Here is a 13,698-nt window from a genome sequence, read left to right on the forward strand (position 1 = left end):
TGTCATAATGTTATAATGTCATGTCAGGTACCAAAGAACAGACCAAAACAGAAGGACAAATATAATATTATCCACCATATTTTCTCGTTAAATTATTTATTTATTAACATTTTTATTTATTTATTTATCTACTGGCTGTTTTTATCTGGACATTTTCGTCCAGTGGCCACGTGAGGGCGTCGTAGGCCCTCACTGCTCGTGCTTGACGGTGTGTGAAAGTAGTGGATCCTGTGGTGAGTCTGTCTGTCGCAGGAGGAAAAAAACTCTTCTGAATCATTTCTGAATTCTTCGTTCTTTTTACGGCAGCTTCAGACAAACGTTCGGTGGGTGTGTGTGTGTTTGTATGTGTGTCTGTGTGTGTGGAGGAGCCGAGCCGGACTGGACCGTAGCGGAGCGTGTGTGAGGGATTTATTTAACAATGAATGGACGCTTTCTGAGCGCAGCAGAACTTGGATTTCGTCCCGTTTGTTCAACGAGGTGGACTTATTGAATGTTCCATAAACATTTCAACATGTATGCAGCAGCCTTCCTGCTGATGGTGACCGCACTGAGGATCCAAGCTGACAGCCTGGAGTCACCAACAGGTACTGAAACTATCCTCACTATAGTGCCGCCGCCGTGTCGCCTGCTGAGTGCTGACAGTTCTTGTCGGCAAGCGACACGGACCACGCCGGTCGCACTGACTGTACTAACTTTAGTTATCGTTAACAATGGCAGCGACGCGGCGTGCATAATTGCCCTAGCTGTGAAGCCCTATGAACATGTTTTAATTCCTTGTATTTGTTGTTAAAGTTTGGAGCAGGTAAACTTTGCAAGACTGAGTGTCCCAGTCCTATCGCCTGTGTTGCGGTTGGTGCGGGGTAATTAACTAGTAATAATGACACGTACCTGTCATTTTTGTGTGACCCATTATGTGCTTACTGGAGAGAATGTAGTCGTGTGACATTTTATATATATATATATATATATATATATATATATATATATATATATATATATATAAACATTTTCTGCATTTTTTTGTCGCATGAGAATATCTATAGAATTGCTGTGATATTAGCCTATATATTATGTAGCCTACTACACTACGGTCATAGAACACGTCCGTGCCCTCCTGGGGAGGGAGAGAGGCAGCAGCATTGTATAGTGCTGCGTGTGTAGCTCTACCCAATAATTAATTGCTGCGACTTGGGGCCAGCTCTCCTCTTCCCATAGTTTAATAATCCATTTTGAAAGGTAAACAATGTCGTCAGACAGTTATTCCCTCATGCCCCACATTAAAAATGTCTAGACTACTGGTTCTCTTTCTCCAAAAGCAGTGCAGGGCTGACCATGAGGCAGGTACTGTAGATGCCAACTCATTCATTCTCCTGACCCTGACCTTTGATGATGATGAGTGAGAAAGCCTACAGTCTTCTCTCTGCAACTGTTTGGGTGTAAAGCCTTGGCTTGTGGTTTTGTGCACAGCATCTTTCATACCAAGCATTCAGCCTGCAGTGTCTGTCTTGCCACGTACGTTATACATGCATGAGTGTATTTCTCCAGTGGTGGACAGACAGACATGGTCAACCATTCATTTAGTCAGTTCCAAATCCAATGAGGTTTGATAATATCAAGCAGACCATCATTTTCCATACAGTTTTATTTTATGAGATTTTGTCACAATGAAGATGACACTATTATTGTCATTGCAAAGCATTAAATGGGGCATTGGGTTAAGTTCATTGACATGGACACAATGCTTTTTGTTCAGATAATACGTTGAGGGAATAGCACAATAACTGGCTTCTATCCTACGTATGCTTAAATAAATAACATTGGTTTTGGATCCAATTTGTTTTCATTTAACTCTGCTGGAATGCAGCCATTAGATTATGTATACAGTAGATGGAAAAACATTTTGGTGAATGGAATGAAAATGTTCTCAGAGAACACATATAATGTTACAGCTCCAGGCTATTGCATACAGTAATCCCTAAAAGTCACAGACCCAACTTTAACAATAGTTTATATTCAACTTACTTTGCCTGTGGCAAATAATGCAATCTAGAATATCATTTTACTGAAACAGCTTTTAGGCCTGCAACTAAAAGCATTTGTCTTTTGAGAAATGCACCAGTTCCTTTGTGAGATTTGATTGGAAAACCTTTCTTTTTTTTGCCTCTAGTCACACCCTGTCAAGTCTTGAGTGAAAAAAGATGGAGCACAGACACAGCTTTGGTTTATCTCAAGAATGTTTGGGGACTCCCGTGAATGCCGTAGCTATGATATAAATACTCTTCATGGGGTATACATTACACTGCTGCTACCATCACCATTATTAGACTGAGAGCAGTTGTCAATAGACCACAGAACCACTCCCAGCTTTCTTTCGAAGATGTTCGTGCTAATGCAGCTGACGAGGACAACAGATGAGTCCCCCTCCCGAATGTATTGCTAATTTTAGATTCATTACAAATCCATTCATGAGTTGGTCCTGGCTGAACTATAGTGTTTTCAGAGTGTTACGTAATTTGACTGACACATAAAGTGGCGTGGCTCATGTCCATAGTTTTGACCTTCACAGTGAATGAGTTGCTTTTCTGGGGTGAAACCCGGTGTGTTGAAGTGCAGCATGCAGCCCTGCTTGCTGCGAGGAGCTGTGGAGAGAGAGAGAAGGTAATTTAATCTTAGAATGAACTCACCGCGTCTCCCCCACTCTCTGAACAGCACTCACATGCAACGTGAAACACGGCGAGATTGGAGGAGGCTGTGTGAGAGAGGTTCACGTGAAAAGACCACACAGTAAAAATGCTCAGTGTTGCTGAGAACTCAGAGAGTACTAATGGAACCAAAATGATCTTTGGTGTGCTTCAGTGTACAGTAGGTATACCCTGCTTGAATTTGCAACTGAAAATAGAACCCCCCCCCCCCTCCCCTCAGACACACACACACACACACAGACATCTCTCCTGGGTTGTAAGGCTCCAAGGCTGTAAATGGAGGTTAAAGGACAGTGATGGACGATGGCTGTGTTATAGGAAGAAAAAAAGGACGTGATTGTTTCACAGAACCATTGAGAATTATGGCTATTAATCATCATTGTTATTGGTTATTATGGAACACATGCACCCTTAAATAACCTACATCCATCTTTGTAAATACAAAAGCTACTATCATCTATCTATATTATTAACTGAATTCAAATACAAGAAACAATTCCCTCTACAACATCTTACCACAAAAACGGCTTCTATGCGTTAATGCTGTTGATGCATTATACTAAAGAAAAACGGGTACAAATGGATAGAGCACCCCCACCACAAGTTTGAGTTAAAACCTCACATTAGCATACCTCCATTAGATGGATTGCATAATGTTTTCTCCAGACAGTCTGTGTTTGCTGAAGTGCACATTCTTAATTGTGTTTATAGTACCACACACACGCACGCACACACGCACGCGCGCACGCACGCACGCACGCACGCACGCACGCACGCACGCACGCACGCACACACGCACACACTGTTCAAGCAGTTTGAGTGATTGAGTCAGTAGTATGACTCATGAGTAATCAGCCTGTCAGTGGCAGGAGTCCATAAATCTCTTCTATTGTGTTTCTTTGATAGCTTTTAAGGAGTTCTAATTGCTTTGACTGTTAGGCCCCTTGAATGTTAGGCCCCAGTTACTCATTCAGTATGTCCTTTAGATTTTGCCTAATACATTTGTTGGCCAAGCAAGCAGCATTCGCAAACAGTATGTCAAGGAGTCCAGAAGAAGAAGAAAAGAGAAATTACATTTAATCTGTAGTGCTGAAGACTTCAGAAGTTCCCAGTTCTGCAAGTAGCCAATGCATTTGCTTCACCGCTTTTGTATATTACTATTTCTATCTATCAAAAAATGATTTTCTCTTATCAATGTGGGTCGAGTGTGGGGTCATGACAGTGGATGTTTTGCTACTAAAGTCTATTTCCTGGGAGAGAACCAGACTGTCAATGTGCCTGGTCAGGCAGCAGGAACATGGAGAAGAAATGCCTCTGACAAGCTGCATTGTCTCTGTCAAAGCTGAATCCTGCTACTTTACAGGGTATCAGTGACATAACAGCACTGTGCCCATGTCCCTAGATCCAAACAGTGACATAGTGGAGAGAGATGGAAATGTTTATGGTACTGTGGTACAGCCTATACTGTACTGTACTGTACAGGGGCAGAGGCTGTGTTAGAAGGCTGGAGCATGTCTTCCTAACTTTCTGCTCATTATGCTGATTAGCTTGGATCACTGCTTGCCGGTCGTGCCACACAGTGGTGTCATGTCTTACCTGTCGCCACCGTGCATTGATGGACAGCCTTGCTAAATGGCCTTGGCTCTGGACCTGCAGGGCCTGCTGGTCGTGGCTGCTTGAGATCCGTCAGCTGTCACTGCACACCTCCAGGTGGTGCAAATGTGTTGCTTCTTTGCTCAGCGACAACAAATCAGTATTGGACAGATGGAAGGTATGCTGATGGTTAAGTTAATTTACTGTGTTTTTTTTTTGTGTGTTTTTTTTGTGTGGCTTTTGCCTTTATTTTATATTTTTTATGGAGGGACAGACCGTAGGCTGACAGGAAGTGGGGAGAGAGATGGGGGAGTGACATGCAGTAAAGGCCGAAGGAGTCGAACCCGCGGCACACTGCCAGACTGGATTACCAGCCAAGGTGCCTGGACCGCTGAGCCACGGCCCAGGCCAATTTACTGTGTTTAAGACATGGCCATTGGTCACTCAACCTGCCGCCGGTAGTAATCAAGAGTCACCTGCCTGGCTTTAAGGTGTCACACTTACAGTATCATTGCCGCCCACTGCTACAGTGCTACCTCAGCGTAATGTCACCTCACGTAGCACAGTGAAGATTATCTTCAAGTTTTTAGCTCTTAGTCATTTCCAGTGAGCTGTATAATGACCTGCTACCGAGTGCATATGGTGGTATAAAAGAATTACTGAATCATGGAGGAGGCTAAAAAAATCCCTGTAAAAGGCACAAATCAACTGCCTCTGAACTGCTTTAAAAGCACTGGCTTATCCCTCTTCTGAGGTTGGCGTCCGTGACAGATATGCAGAGCGCTGCTAAACGTATGAACGCAGAGTGCTGGCTGGGCTACGCTTGCTGCAGCAGCAACAAAAGAATGGGGAGCTGAAACTCCCCGTCCAGACTTTTTGAACTGTGTGATATATTTTATTCTTTTTTAGGAAGTTCCCAGAGCAGGAGATCAAACATGCCTCCCCTGCATGGCTCTCTGCTCCATCGTACCACCTGTCACACATTCTCCACATAGCACTCGCTCTTCTTGACTATGCCCCTTTGAGAGCGACTGTACCTGCAGCTGGCTCCAAATTCCTCCAATGCAGTCAAACCACAGAAATACATACTGTACAGTATGGCTCTGAATGTGTTGTGCATACCGGTAAGTTAGATTTTCATATAATATTATCTGTTTAAACATTCTAAACAGAGAAAACACCAACAGAAACATCTGTACAAATGGAACCACAGGAAGAACACAGGATGATTTGCTATTGTAATCGTCCCTGTCACCGTTCCGATTAGCCCCTTGTGGGGAACGTCAGGTAGTATTCATGTTGAATCCTGTTTTATTATAAAGCCTATTTATGCAGGCCTGTTTATTATGGATGAGATGGAAACGGCGGTGTCGCATGCAGGCTCAGGTCTGTTCTGCTGTGATGCCTGCCTGTCCATTTAGTGGAGCTCAGGGTTCACTCTGTCATCCGCTGCTACCATTACCTCCCAGATTTGTCACCCCGCTGACAGGCAGCCATGAATAATCTTTATGAATATTCCTCTGTTGTTTCCTGCTCCACCGGTGGTTCTGTTTACTCTCCTGAGCTCAGCCAATTGTCCCGTCTATTTCCCCAGCCGTGAAACGCATGGTCAGGCATGTCTCCTGTGAAGCATGACTGCCAACAGTGCAAAGTGACATCAGCAACGAGGAGACAATCCTGGCGGTCTTTAAAATGCGGTCTGGTGGGGCAAAGACCTTAGGGAGTAGGGACATAATTCTCCCATCAGGGTTCACTGACGTAATGCTTTTGGGCAGTGGTGTCAGCAAGTGTCACTTTGGTTTATGTTCACATAACCTGGAATAATAACAAGGAATAACATAACTTTTACTTCCCATCCCCTTCTACAGCTTTTGGGGTAAATAGTTCCACGCCAAAAGCTATTTCTTTCTTTTCAGCCCTCCTTACTCCTTCCTCTCTCCTACTGCCTCTGTCTGTTATGGTAATTCTCTCCACATCAGTGGCAGCCAAGTCTATGGACTTTTAATGTTTGTTTGTTTAGTGCCTTTTTAACAAACAATGTTTGCCTGCCAAGTCTATTGTTTAGTACAGTAAATGACCACACAAGCCATCATCTGGTCGCTGCGCCCCTCACACACATCAGCAAGATTCACACCCTGGCTGTTTAGGTCCCTTTTCAGCTGTAGATCTATCACACTACACACAACAGTATCACACAACAGTATAGGGGCTTTGCGTCCCTCAACAGATTCTGCAAGGTGGGGAATGTAGTTTAGTTTAGAATGTAGTTTCTCCACTCGTTTGGGCTCGCTGTCGCTGACATGCTCTCCTGTCAGCCACTTGCAGGCGTGTGGGCGCAATACAATGCCTGCGCCTGTGGTTAGGCATGTTAGGCATCAGCTACTTCAACACAAGTACAATGCTGGTGTAGCTAAGATATTTACTGAAAACAAAAACAGGCAGCACCAGAGCCGCAGCCTCATGTTTTGACCAATGTGGTTGGCTTTCGAGACGTGGATAACGTGCTCATTTGCACACATGTATCTTTTTGCACCCTTCTCACAACCCCTCGCACGTGTTTGCCCTTTGGTCTCATAGAAAATTGAATGAGAGGTTTGCGGAACGAATCTTGATTCAATCAATCCACCCTCAAGCCCTCCCTTCCTCCCTTCCTCCCTTCCGTCTGCCATTCTGTTCAGAGGGATTGTCTCGGAAATAGTTCAATTGGGGGCATTTTGGCAGGCATGTGAGCCATATCACCTGGACTAGCATCTGCTGTGTTGGCCTCTCGACATGCGTTTGCATCAGCAGGTGGCACAGCGGTTGGAGCCCTCATGGCCTGCGAACCCGGACAGATAAATGCAAAGGCTCATATTCATGAGCAGGGAACCGGGACACATCATCTCCTGCATGGGTAATGAATGAGCCACCAGCGGCCAGCCGGCCACAGTGGTTTAGCATTCACAGTAGAATGTGCTCACTGCTCGGATGATTGGACATGTACCGTATGCCTCTTCTAAAGTCCTTGTTTAGTTGGTATGAGATGTATTACCACCGGGGTGCTGACTGAGTGTGATGTGATTTTTATAAGCTTGCGGTTGCAGGAGCCCCTGAATCATTGATTCAAGTAGACCCCAGGTTCAGCATAGTTTATTGAGTGAGAGAGAGAGGAAGGACAGGGGGGGAGAGAGACGGTCAGATAAACCACAGTATCGGGAGGCTGGGTGGGCTTAGGGGGGCCATCGATTTTCATTGGAGGAAGCTGTCAGGAAACGGCATGAAAATGGGCTGGTGGTCCTACCCCCCCCCCCCCCCCCCCCTCCTCTCACAGACACACACACACACACACACACACACACACACACACTCTCTCCTTTCAAATCCCTAATTCACCTTTTCCTCTCCGCTCCCTCCCCTCCCCTCCTGCTCTGATGTCAAAGTTATTCTGAGCTGAAATTTAATTCCGGTCTCCAGATCAGCCTTCCTCTTAACATGTCGTGGCCCTGTGGCCTCCTGGCTCTGCAACCCTAATCTCAGCATCAATGAGCAGATGGTGTTGTGAGTGACCCAGGTCTGTGAGATGTACACAATCAATGAAAAGAGAGATGGGAGAGAGAGAGACCTACACAATGCTAAGATGGATGAGAGAGAGAGAGCCCGGCCAGACAGAGATAATGATGCAGGGATAACCCCAGCAGGCATTAGCGACGGCAGGCGGGTCTACTGTGTTTGCCCTTGTGTCAAAACCTGGCCAGTTGGCATATGTTGTTGTGTGAGATCTTTAAGCACAGGCCTAGAGAAGTGACCTAGAAAAGTGATGTTCTCAGCAGAAAGCTTCCTGCTAACTCAATCAAAAGATTGCATTGGTTGCTTTTTTTTGTTCATCCTCCTCTCTCGTTTATTTAGTATTTTGCACTCAGCATCCGTTTACCACTATTTATTTGCATTTTTGAAGCTGAAATGAAATCCTTCCTCTGCAGTGGAAATAGCAGCTCCACAGAGACTGTGTTGGCTCTTTGGGTGGGAGAGGAGAGGAGGTAATGAGGAGGGATCAGCAGAGATTTATTCACCCCTATGTGTGGCTTTTATTTTCATACTGTATGTACTTTACAAATAAATGTGTGCCACTGTTCTTACTGTATGTCTTGTACTTAAAGTGTACATAAAGTGACACCCACACCAAACACCGTTACTAGTAGGGAGGGGTTTACGGCAGTGCCGGCGGGCAGAGACACAGTGTGAATTGAAAGCGGTGTGTCTGGTGACATCGAAGTCGAAGACCTCATTCTGATATGTGTGATTGTCACTCTGAAGGGATCATCTCACATACATTGTCACCCGTATGAATCTCCACAGCCACGGCCAGTGGGTCGTCTATTGTTCTTGAGTTCCAGACGTCCCTAATCACATGCAGGTCAGGAGAATGTAGGTTATGCATTGTTTTCATATCGACTGCCCTCTCCCCCCCACCCAAACACCCACTTTGTGCCAGACAGGAATACCTGCTGTTCATTGAAACTCTCAGTCCCACAGACAAAGAGAGACAGATGGACAGACACATCTTTGCTGTGCTATTTGTTTACGCTTTACAACAACACAGACACACAAATAAAACAATCATTCAGATTAAGCTAATTATAAAATACATCAAGCTATAGAATATATTGAATATAGGAAATAGGTTTCACTGCTGCAGGGTTAAACATTTATTTTAGAGCATGCAAACTAGGACAATAGCAGAATGGTGTGTGCGTGTGACGCATGTGTGTGCATGCATGTGTGTGCACGCTTACGTGAGCATCGATTTGTCTTTGTCTGTGTGTGCGCCTGTGCGGGCATCAAAAGCAACATATTTTTTTCTTTCTTGCTTTTTTATCCCACAATATCATACAACTTCTTTCTACTTCTACTCCTCCTGATCCTCTTCTTCTTCTTCTTCTTCTTCTTCTTCTTCTTCTTCTTCTTCTTCTTCTTCTTCTTCTTCTTCTTCTTCTTCTTCTTCTTCTTCTTCTTCTTCTTCTTCTTCTTCTTCTTCTTCTTCTTCTTCTTCTTCTTCTTCTTCTTCTTCTTCTTCTGTCCCCAGCAGGAGTGACAGCTGTTGAGTAACAAGCTTCTTAATCCAGTCAAACATCAGTATTCATGTCCTTTCCCCCGTTGGGCCTGGACAGCGTCTTGAGCCTCATGTGTCGTCCATGTTTAATTAAGAAACCACTGGAGAGGGATTACAGTCTGAGGCACAGTCATCATGACAGGAGAGAGAAGGCTTATCGTGTCAATGCTCACAGAGCCCAGCAGGGGGCAGAGTCATGTTCTTACAGTCAGCCAGAGGGGTGATCTCTACCAACACATTGGCCCTGTCGTGAGAGGGTGAACTTAGTGGGTGGTAGTTGTAACATTAAATCCTTACCTCAGCACTCTACTGCTTAATTTAGTTAATTTGTTTGAGCTTGCACATCCTATTGGGGTGAACACACCGGCATTTAAATCCTAATTTGTGATTATGAATGATACTACTTCAGTACCTTAAGAACAAATATGACTAGGACCACTACAGAAATATTACAGATTAGCATTTCATATCCACTGACTATCCGTCCAACAAACACACTGCCCAGTGCCAACACGGTCTAACTAGGTTTCAACTGTTCTCGTTTATTCCCCCCTGCCCTCCCGCTCCGTAGCTGATTTAGACAGTTGACCTTAATGATGTTGACATTTCAATATGCTGCGGAGAAAGCGCTATTTGAAGCCATTGTCCTCATGAAAAACGAAATCATGTGGCATGTGACATCCTGCATTGTGTGTGTGTGTGTGTGTGTGTGTGGGGGGGGGGGGTGGTGTTGTAGCAGGAACTTGGAGGGGGAACGAGGATTTCTTTCTAGCTGATTAGTCATCTGAAATCATCCTTTGTGAAGGCCTGTTGAGGGAAGGCTTCTGGGTTCATCAGTGTTGGTTTTGTGGTTCTGGTTCTGGTTTCAGGGTGTGGGTCCATTGAAGGGTGAGACCTGCCGGCTCCCGGATTAATTCCGGTACAGTGACTATCTGCTCCAGTGACGGGGCGCTGCTGCAGGATTTAAAACCGTGTTGGCTTTCATAGAGAGACGAGAGCAGGGAAGCAAGACCACCGCCGCCCACCATCCCACACCCCCTCATTATCACAGAGAAGGAGGGGCGTACATAGAGAACATAAAATGAACTGACAGCATGAAATAAAGTGGAGGGGAAGATATGATGGAGCAGAAAGTTAAAGTAATGGAGACTGGAGGGACTGGATAAAGCTGTGAAGGAATGGATGGGGGGGTGAAGCTAAATGAGTCAGGTGGGGGAGAGGAGTTGGGGGATTATGGAGGGGGAAGCATAGAGCGGTTGTTGTCCTGCAGTGTGAACACAGGGGAGCCACTGTCCCCAGCTGCATGGTCCCTGTGGCAGAGCTCCGTCTGTGAGACTATCTGTATCAGACCACAGAGAGAGAGTGAGCGAGATAGGGAGAGAGAGAGGGCAGATTCACACTATGGTCCCGGGTGTGCACTCAGGACCACTTGGTAAATGTTGTGGTAGTGTGAATGCTGCATACCGTTCCCGGGAGCGGATCACCCAACCGTTCCCGGAACCACATGGAGGTAGTCTTGGGACAGATTGAAGTGTACTCGGATACGGATCGATGCAACGTGAAAGCATTGAATACATTTGAATGAAGTGTACTCGGGTGCGGAAGAATCAAGGCCAATGTGAATAATCGCCAGCGGGGACCAGGCGATCGTATTCGGGAACAGTTTGAATCAAATGGACTCTGCCCAGAGAGAGTCACGCACTCACGCACAACAGGGAGAGGGGGAGGGAGGGGGAGAGGGAGAGGGAGGGAGGGAGGGAGGGAGATAGGGGGAGGGGGAGGATGAGGGAGGGAGAGGATGAGAGAGGGAGAGGGAGAGGGAGGGAGAGGGTGAGGATGAGGGAGGGAGAGAGGGAGAGGGTGAGGATGAGGGAGGGAGAGGGAGAGGGAGAGGGAGGGGTGAGGGTGAGGATGAGGGAGGGAGAGAGGGAGAGGGAGAGGGGGTGAGGATGAGGGAGGGAGAGGATGAGGGAGAGGGAGGGAGAGGGTGAGGATGAGGGAGGGAGGGAGAGGGAGAGGATGAGGGAGAGGGTGAGGATGAGGGAGAGGGAGGGAGAGGGTGAGGATGAGGGAGAGGGTGAGGATGAGGGAGGGAGAGGGAGAGGGAGAGGGAGAGGGAGAGGGAGAGGGAGAGGGAGGGAGAGACAGACAGAGCGAGCAACCTATTTATTTTCATGGCCCGACACCTTGATCTTCTTTCTCAACTCAGAAATACTCAAGGGAGGCAGTTTACTTTTCTAGGTGTGTGAGATAGAGAGAGATAGAGAGAGAGAGAGAGAGAGAGAGAGAGAGAGAGAGAGAGAGAGAGATAGAGAGAGAGAGAGAGAGAGAGAGAGAGAGAGGAAGAGGAGAGTGTGTATGCTCACACTGTGTGTATCACAACTATATGTGTCTATATGTTGAGTTAATGTCCACTCTTCTTGTGACTGTGGGATGAGCTCAGCTCCTATTCTGGAACATCAGTGTCCTGAAAATCTCATCTTAGATATAAAGTTGACACGGTGGCAGGCAGTGCATGGAGGGAGGGGACACCATCCTCGTCTGCTGTCTCGCTCCGAGGTTAGTCATGATGAATGGAGGAAGTCAAGAGAACTGAGAGTTTCCCAGAGCTATATGATGACCTTGCAGTGAGCAGGAGAGAGTTGCAGCCTGATTGATGTGCTGCGGTTTTTAACCCTCACCGCAGGACACTGCGGCTTGCAGCAGCGCGTTGAAAGTTGCAGCTCACCCCAGTCATTAGAGTTAGTCTCTGTTAACGTTCATGTAGCTCAATGTTCCATGTTCTGAATTGTGGGAGAGGTCTTTCCGGGGTGCGTGTGTGTGTTGAGGGGGAACACATTTGTAACACACACACACATGTGTGCACATGCACTATATATTTCTGGTACACGAACACGTGTGAGCTGAAAGAAAACATATATTTTTTTCACTATTTCTTACACTATAGTGACAAAGTACAGATTCCAGGTTGCCAAGTGGAGGAAATCAAGTTATGATTCTGGGCAACATTTGTTTTATGTTGGACTACCTCCAAGCAAACAAGACCTCATGCCCACTGTTACCCACAATATACTGGGAGATTTCATCTAACAAAACAGAAACCAGGCTCATTGAAGTGACACCATAGCTACCAAGACGCATCTAAATTGTTACTTTGATATAGCACTGGACTGGGTGAATAGGCTTGATTGCAAAGACCACGTTTTCTGAAGACAATTATGAATATTTGACTGAACTGCACTGCATTTACTTTAGATGTAAGTGTTCTCGTTATCTATCGCTGATTTCTGAGTATCAGATAATTGCTGTACAGGATGTTAATTACAGGACTGCCTCTGCAGATCATGTCCTTCACTTTCCTAAGTGGTGAGTTGAAAATTGCTGGTAGTTAAAGTCTGATGTCTTTTCCCCCAAAACTTGCACAATACATACCAATCATCATGACTTGATTCATTTCTTTTTTAAACGGAGGGTTGGGTGAGTTGCAACGTGCTCCTATTATGCTTTACTGTACCTACTTTCTCAATGGCCTCAAGTGTGAAAGAATGTGCTTCATTCCTTTAAGTAGGCTTGAGATAAAAACCCAGAGCTAGCGTCTTGTGCAAGTGTCGTTGGACAAGACACTGAACCTAACTCCTCCAAATGAGCAGGTTGGTGTCTTGCCTGGTCGCCTCCACTCCACCATCTGGCTGTTTTAGTAGTTTTAACCCAATGACTAATGACTGTAGGACTGTTGGTATGTCTAACCAAAGTATGCACCCCGAGTATACATTGTGAAGAACTTTGAGCAGTCAGAAGACTAGAAAAGTGCTACTGTATAATTGCAATACTAGAAAAGTGCTACTGTATAATTGCAATACCATTTACTGATAACACTGATGGTTGTGCAATTCTGGCTAATGCTTGTACGTTGTGATTGTTGTACGTGCTCATAAGTGATGCTTTATAGACTATAAAGCATCACTTATGAGCACGTACAACAATTACAACAATTATAGTACCATACCTCTGTGATTTGGTTGTCTGTGAGTCTGATGGAATGTTGAGATTGCTTATTAACCTTTATATAATGGTGAGGAGACAACTGAACAAATTACGTTTCACAATGTTATCATTACTTTAGATTAATTGAATTCCTAACTCTGGCAACTACATCTAAAATAACACAGGAAAGACATACACACTATACTACAGGGTGGTTAGTTATGCATCCAACCAATTCCTGTTTCTACATGCGGCGCATGTCCTTTCTCTCTCAGGTGCTCTTGTGACTTTGTCCTGAGAGGAGAACTACTTTCTCTGAGAAATGAGTTT

General features: G+C 45.4%; 1 protein-coding gene across 1 annotated transcript in view; it reads left to right on the forward strand.

The window, feature by feature from the left end:
- Positions 1–329: 329 nt before the first annotated feature.
- LOC306938975 (receptor-type tyrosine-protein phosphatase U-like) overlaps positions 330–13,698 on the forward strand; it is a 171,716-nt gene continuing 158,347 nt past the window's right edge. Inside the window, exon 1 of the mRNA XM_079523391.1 lies at positions 330–584. Coding sequence (XP_079379517.1) covers positions 491–584 — 94 coding nt within the window. The 5' untranslated portion in view covers positions 330–490. The remainder of the gene's footprint in view (positions 585–13,698) is intronic.

Source organism: Electrona antarctica (genome assembly GCF_951216825.1).
Source record: "Electrona antarctica genome assembly, chromosome: 15".
Classification (NCBI taxonomy): Eukaryota; Metazoa; Chordata; class Actinopteri; order Myctophiformes; family Myctophidae; genus Electrona; species Electrona antarctica.